This window comes from Poecilia mexicana, unplaced genomic scaffold, assembly GCF_051168715.1.
Source record: "Poecilia mexicana isolate PSO_F unplaced genomic scaffold, ASM5116871v1 scaffold_2, whole genome shotgun sequence".
Classification (NCBI taxonomy): domain Eukaryota; kingdom Metazoa; phylum Chordata; class Actinopteri; order Cyprinodontiformes; family Poeciliidae; genus Poecilia; species Poecilia mexicana.
Window position 1 is genome coordinate 7,636,393 of NW_028263371.1, and position 6,794 is coordinate 7,643,186.

The following is a 6,794-nucleotide window of genomic DNA, read 5'->3' on the forward strand; positions in this document are numbered from 1 at the left end:
TATGGTTTCCAGTAACAAAAATGTGTGTTATGATCGATTAAATGCGCTGATACGTCATTGTGCCTGCTAAACACATAAGGCTGAGTGGAGTGGTGGGCCGCTCCAAGATGGCCGCCCTAAATCTCGTCAACGACAATAGGCGAGAGCAGTCGATGAGGCGTCTATCCTTATATCATGTCTATGGTGTCATCCTCTTCTGTGTGCCCTTGCTATTGGTCCCTTCTACCTCAGCTACTGTGGTTTTTGCTTTTCTTTTATAGGACACTGTTTTAAAAGAATATTTTTAAATAGAATTTAATAAATTGCTTTGTCTCAGATGCCATACATACCTGCATATTTGAACCTGTGTGCCTTAAGAAGAAGGTCGTGTTCCCTGGAAGAAATTCCTAGGGTGGCATTGCTGAGCTGCTTATTTTTTGGGTCCAAAATTGAAGTTGCATAATATTTCTGAGTTCCATTTAGTGTTGCCACAATAATAATAACAAAACCCTTTATTGTTCTTAGTAATTATTACAGTTTTTTTCTCAGAGGGTACACACTTTTCTGTTTCTGTGTTTTGATATTGAAAGGACCACTGACTGGCTTATTACTGCTTCTAACTTCATGCTCTGACTGTAAAAATTGACACATTTCTCGTATTCATTTCCTGATTAGCACATATTTGTCTTACTTGATTGTTAAAAAAAAGAAGAAGCTTGTTTCCAAAGTCCAAAAACATGCATGGTAGTTTAGAGGTAACTCTATATTTCCCTTAAGTGTGTGTGTGTGTGTGTGTGTGTGTGTTTCTTGACTTTTCCTGGGTGTACGCTGCCTTTCACCTGGTGAATGCTTCGATGGATAAGTTAATGGGTGGACTTCCTGTCAGATGTGTCTGTTAGGAAAGTACTGCACTAATATTTGGAGGGTCCTGAGTTCAAGACTGACGGCGGATTCAATTTTGTTTATTTTATTTTTTCACCAGTCAACGTCAGCTAAAAACAGGTCCACATTTAGACATCTAATAATTATCCCAGATGTCAGAAAAAGTTCACATTTTGAGGTAGATATGTAAAATATTTGGCCTAGATCTGTGTCAACCATTCAGACATTGTTTAAAACCCCTTACCTGCTATGAGGACACCGGTGTCCTTGCCCCCTTAAAATTCATGTATCTAACAATAAGACCTAAAAATATCTTAAATTCATCAAAAAGATATAAATACGTTAATCACAGGTCTTAAATTTAGTTATTTACCTTTGTATATTTTATGTGGATTTCTGTTTTCTTTGAGAGGTTTGCATACATCTTCATTGCCTTTTGTGACTCGAGGCGGCTGCACCTATCAGTAACTCATAGCCTCTAAAGCTAGCTAGCTTTTTCTCGTAACGTAAATAACGTCTTTTATTTACCTCTTCACAGGACAAATAAATATTTAAATAAACAGGACCAGTAAATTACTAGTCTGCTAGTTAAGTAGACTTTTTCAGTTATTGTATGCTAAAAATAAATACAATTATATTCAGAATCTAATCTTTAAGACAAATAAATAAATAAAGATATCAACATTTATCTCATTACCTTAAACCAGTGGTTCTTAACCTGGGTTCGGTGAGTCGGTCTCAGGTGTTCGGCGGAGCCTCTGCCACGGAGGTAAAGACACACTGTGTAAAATCGGTTTGACGTCCCGCTTCCCCATCACTTGCTGCAGAGGATCACGTTACATTGCTTGGCCAATCAGAGCTGCGGAGGAGCACTGATTGAAGGAGCTCCACTCTCAGCGTGGATTTAATTACTTCAGCAAAACTCGCCGTTTTTACCAAATTTGGTGTACTTCTAAATCTGCTCCTTAGTCGCATCTTTTCGGGGTTGCTACTGCCTCTAGTGGTGTGGGGGTGGTAACACAACTAATATAATTACATTACTAAATCAGAATACCCCAAAGTCTTTATTATTTATTATACATTTTCCATTCTATTAAGAATGTAGAGCTAAATAAATGATCTAAACAAAACCTTAAAGTGGTTCCAGTTTCTCTCGATGGCCAACCTGTTGAAACTGTGGCAAATTTGGGTCGTTCCTGGACAGTCAGCTCAACTTTGCTGAAAACTGATTATATTTTGAAGAACTGTTCTGAGAGACTCTACCTTTTAAGAAGACTTGGTGATCTTGGGGTGATCCAATGTCTTGAATTTGGGGAAAAAAATTCATATTTTATCTATCACTACAGAAGGGTTCAGTCAATGGGCATATGAAACTGGTGGGTTCGGTACCTCAAAAAAGGTTAAGAACCACTGGCTTAAACGTTGTAGAACCCATTTAATATGTTCTTGATGCCAAGAAAAACGAATGTTTTCAGTATGTGCCTATACTGAAGTTTTTGCAGCAGATATTCAAAAAAGATGTAGTGGATGCTGGGATTGTTCTGGAGGAGGTTGAAGTGATGAACAACTTGGGCAATATATCTTTTGCGGTGGTGATATTGCTGGGTCTTACCTATGCACTAAACTTGAGCTACCCTCAGGAGCTCAAGTATACTTTTGAAGTTTTGCAGAAAATTGTTCTGGAATTGGATGGAAACAAACTATCCAACAAAGAACAAGTTCTCTAAACACAACTCTCCCGCTGAGAAACTTGTTACATGTTTTTCCAAAGACTGCAGTCGAAAACTACATTTAAATTGTTACAGTTCGCAAATTTGAGCGAATTTACTGACACTTTTTATGTTAAGAATTTGATCTAAGACTAGCACAAATTCTGGTGTACATGAGCATCGATTGACAGCATTAAGATCCTCCTATTGGGTCTGATTAGTTGATTTTGGCCTGGAGTGGTGCATTTCTGCAGACAAGTAGGACAACAGGGAGGAGGTGGAGGAGATCAATCTTTTCATAGATTATCCGTTTCATATTTACCGTGAGGACATAGTAACAGTTTTGATAAAAATGTAAAAAATAATTATACAAGTAGCATACTGCAGTTTAATAACCACAGACAACAAGGTGATATCCTGAGCAAAATGTGTCAGCACTTCACCAGACCTACATGTTTATGCTGCTTTTTCACAGTCAAAATCGTTCCAGAGGATCTTCAGTGTGCAGAGTTAAAGATTGATAAAAATGAAAAGATGGAAGAGTTTATGACAAGAGCCAACTTCTTTGAATTCACTTACCAGAAGTGGTACAGTGTGAAAACCTCCAAGAAGGACACGTCTGTTGTATGTCGGTCTTTAAACCATTTTCTGCACAAAAACTTGATGTTTATTTTACTGGATAAATCAGAGCAGCATAACAACTGAAAGCTTTGTGTTTGTGACAGGGCGACTCTGGCAGTGGATGGGTGTTCAGGAACAGGCTGCATGGCGTCCAGGTCTTCACTGGAAACAGAATTTATGCACACGTTGCACCAGCTGGTTTCATGGACGTCTGTGCCTACAAGAAGTGGATAGATAACACAATTAATCCAATTATATAACCAAAGAAATCCTGGGTTTCTCTTTGTGTGAATTGTGGATAAATGCATATATTCCCAGCATCACAAAATTATAAAGTTCAAGTCAATCCCTAAATTTCAGTTTTCACTTGATTCATTTTCTGATTTACAGCTGAATTACTTTGGAATTAAAATTATTATGCACAAGCTAATCTGCGATACTATATTATTTCTCAATAAGTAAAGCTACTGTTTTTAATAATCAGAAATAATAACCACCATCACATGACTAGAAAATAAATGTCTTATCTGATCAGATTGTCTCTCCTTTGCTTATTTCTGGTTATCAGGTAAGAAAATAACAGATTTTAAATTATTGAACACATATTTAGTTTTAAAGGCTGTTAAAATCGTCATTAAATCATCCAAGCAGTTTAGAAAACAATGTTATAATTTGTAAACCACCTGGTAAATCATGATGGGTTTTGAGCAAAAATATTTCTAAGTAATAACTTGAATTTTGGAAACCTTCCAAGACATGAAAACCCTAAATGTTTCATTTCCAGAAATCAAACATTTTGGGTCTGGATGAAATTGATATTATAATATATCTTACAATAGTTAGACAATAAAGACTTTGTCTCTGCTAAAAAATAGAATATCGAATATAAGTTACATAGCTTAGCTCATATGTTACATAAACTCACAGTGAAACTGTTTACTGCAGTAATTTAACCCACGAGAACAATGAACTCATTTTTTCTTCCTAACGTCAGTCATGTTTTCACCACAATATTCATTGATAGATAAATGTAACAGTTTCAAACTAAATAATTAGCTTTGAGGAAAAATATAGTTAAATATTTAACTCACTAACTAAATGTTTAATTTGGGGCAAAATGTTTAAATTGAGGATGAAAGTAAATATTTTTTTAGCAGGCTAAATATTTAGTTTGGAGCTAATTACTTATTTAGTAAGCTAAATATATTAAGCTTCTATGTAAATGGCTCCAAATTCAATATTTGCTAGCAAGCTAAATATTTAGGTACATGGGATGTACCACTGACAAATAACTGAAGTGGCTGATATCAGGAAATCCTACCAATGGCTGGAGAAAGCTGGACTCAAGGACAGCACGGAGGCCCTCATCCTGGCTGCACAGGAACAGGCCCTAAACACCAGAGCAATAGAGGCTCAGATCTACCACACCAGACAAGACCCAAGGTGTAGGTTTTGCAAGGAGGCCCCTGAGACAGTCCAGCACAATCAATCAATCAATCAAATTTTATTTACATTTCAGCAGCAAGGCATTTCAAAGTGCTTTACATAATTAAAATAAAAACAGCATGTGACATTGAATAAACAGTGAGAAAGAGAAAGACATTTTAAAAACGATTAAAAAAGATAAAAACTTTAAAACCAGCACCCCTTTTAGGACTTCAGTTAAACGTTGTTTAACTGGGGCTCTAACCCTCTGGGACTTTAGTCAAAAACACCGTTTGACAAGGACTCCAACCTCTAGGTTTTTAGTTGAAACGCCGTCAACTGGGACTCTAAACCCCGTAGGACTTTAGTTAAACGTCATTTAACAAGGATTCTCACACCCCTAGATATAGATATGTTGAAGTGGGACGTTTTCCAAGGGGGCTTCACATAGACAGTGTGAAAAAAAAAAAATCTGGTTAATTTCTTGCAATTCATGATTTAACAAGGCAAAAAATATATATTTTCACACAAGGTCAGGTTGGTTCGAATTTAATTTCCCATATTTTCTCAATTTTATCTTTGTCTCACATTAATGTTGCATTACAAAAAGCAAACAAACAAAATCTGTAAGGGGGCTAATACTTTTCCACAACACTGTAACGGTGACGTAACAAATGTCTGCTGCAGCTTTTAACGGGTCGATTCAAACCTTTTGCAGTGACGCGTTTCCTGACCATAAATTTGTAGCAGATTTACGTCTGCACACCAGGTGTAACCTAAATACCTTCCATGGCGGCGCAGGGCGCCTGCGGACGCTGTGCTGAAGACACTTTCCATGATGCGGTCCCGCCTCGACACTTCTCTGCTGTAATCAGACCACCCATCAATTACTCAGTGTTTGACAAACACAAAGCTGCCTTTTCTAAACCTGCTCTCATAAAAAACAAAAAAAAAAAACAAAAGCAGGTGAACTAACAGTGAATCAGCTTGTGGATTATCAGTCCCGTCACCTACTTGGATCAGACAAACGATCTTTTTACACACCAGCCATGATTTATGGAATAGAAATTTGAGGAAACTTTGAGAAATATGATTAGCAGTCAACACTTTTTGCTCTTTTGTTTTAGAAACAGTGCCTTTGGTCAAAATCTTTATCCCCAAAATTGATTTCTAAATAATTTACTTAAACCACAAAAGCAGGAAATCTTCTTTCATTGCTTCACAGGAAGTTTAAAATTAAAACAACCACCCCTGGCTGGTTCGTTGGATGAGATAACTTCTGTGACACGGCGCTGGCTCACCGTCCAAACAGGCTGGTGGTTGCACATTTCACCTACCAATCCCTTAAAGTCTGACTCAAACAAAACACTGGAGCGGATGATTCCACTGTGAGACATCTTCAGGACAGCTGCTCCAACGCGTTCAGTCCTCTCTGCATGCTGCGCCCGTCACAGGATGCCTCTTGTTCTTCACCAAACCCAAACGCATGAACACAGGATTCACTGAAAGGGCTGAGTGGATCGGTGCTTAAAATATCTGAATGCTATCTTACAAATACACTGTTTGAATATATTTAAGACTTTTTGTTCTTTATTTTATTTTTTTCCAAACAATTTCTCCACAATATTCTTCCAGAATATTCTTGTGCCACAGCAATACCAGATCAGATGCTCCTCACATCCTCCATCTGTGATGTGATCCAGCTAATGACATTTATTCTGCACCCACAATGCATTGCTCTGCAAAACCTACTGATGTCCTTTGTGTATGGTTTATTTTGTACAGTTTTGACTTAATTACTGCTCCGACTGGGTTGATCATTCAAATGGCCCTTTTTTACAGTCTATATATTCCAGGCAGTGATTAATCAATTATTAATCAATTATTTCTATAATTATTTAAATTATACTTTCTATGATCGATTAATCACAATTAATTCCATTAACCATTTCAGCCCTTCTGCGGAGTATGAGATGTTCTGACAAATTTGTCAAACACTTCCTGGATACTGAAGCACTTCCTGTTTCATGCACTTTATAGTGGGCTATTTTCTTCAGTGAGGAATCTCTGGATTGGTGGGAAGTTGGACCCAGCCAAGGAGAGCGAAGGGAGGCAAGGTTGACAGATCCCTGCCGCCATCCTCCCGGAGCTGTAACCCCTCCAGAGGCTACAGATGCG

General features: G+C 37.6%; 1 protein-coding gene across 1 annotated transcript; it reads left to right on the forward strand.

Moving 5' to 3' along the window:
- The first annotated feature begins 2,240 nt into the window (after positions 1–2,240).
- LOC148160372 (kallikrein-1-like) lies at positions 2,241–3,725 on the forward strand. The gene is made up of 2 exons (XM_088009848.1): positions 2,241–3,194; positions 3,296–3,725. Exons 1-2 carry the CDS (start codon positions 2,997–2,999, stop codon positions 3,449–3,451), a joined length of 354 nt encoding a protein of 117 aa, XP_087865974.1. The 5' UTR covers positions 2,241–2,996; the 3' UTR covers positions 3,452–3,725.
- The last annotated feature ends 3,069 nt before the right edge of the window (positions 3,726–6,794 follow it).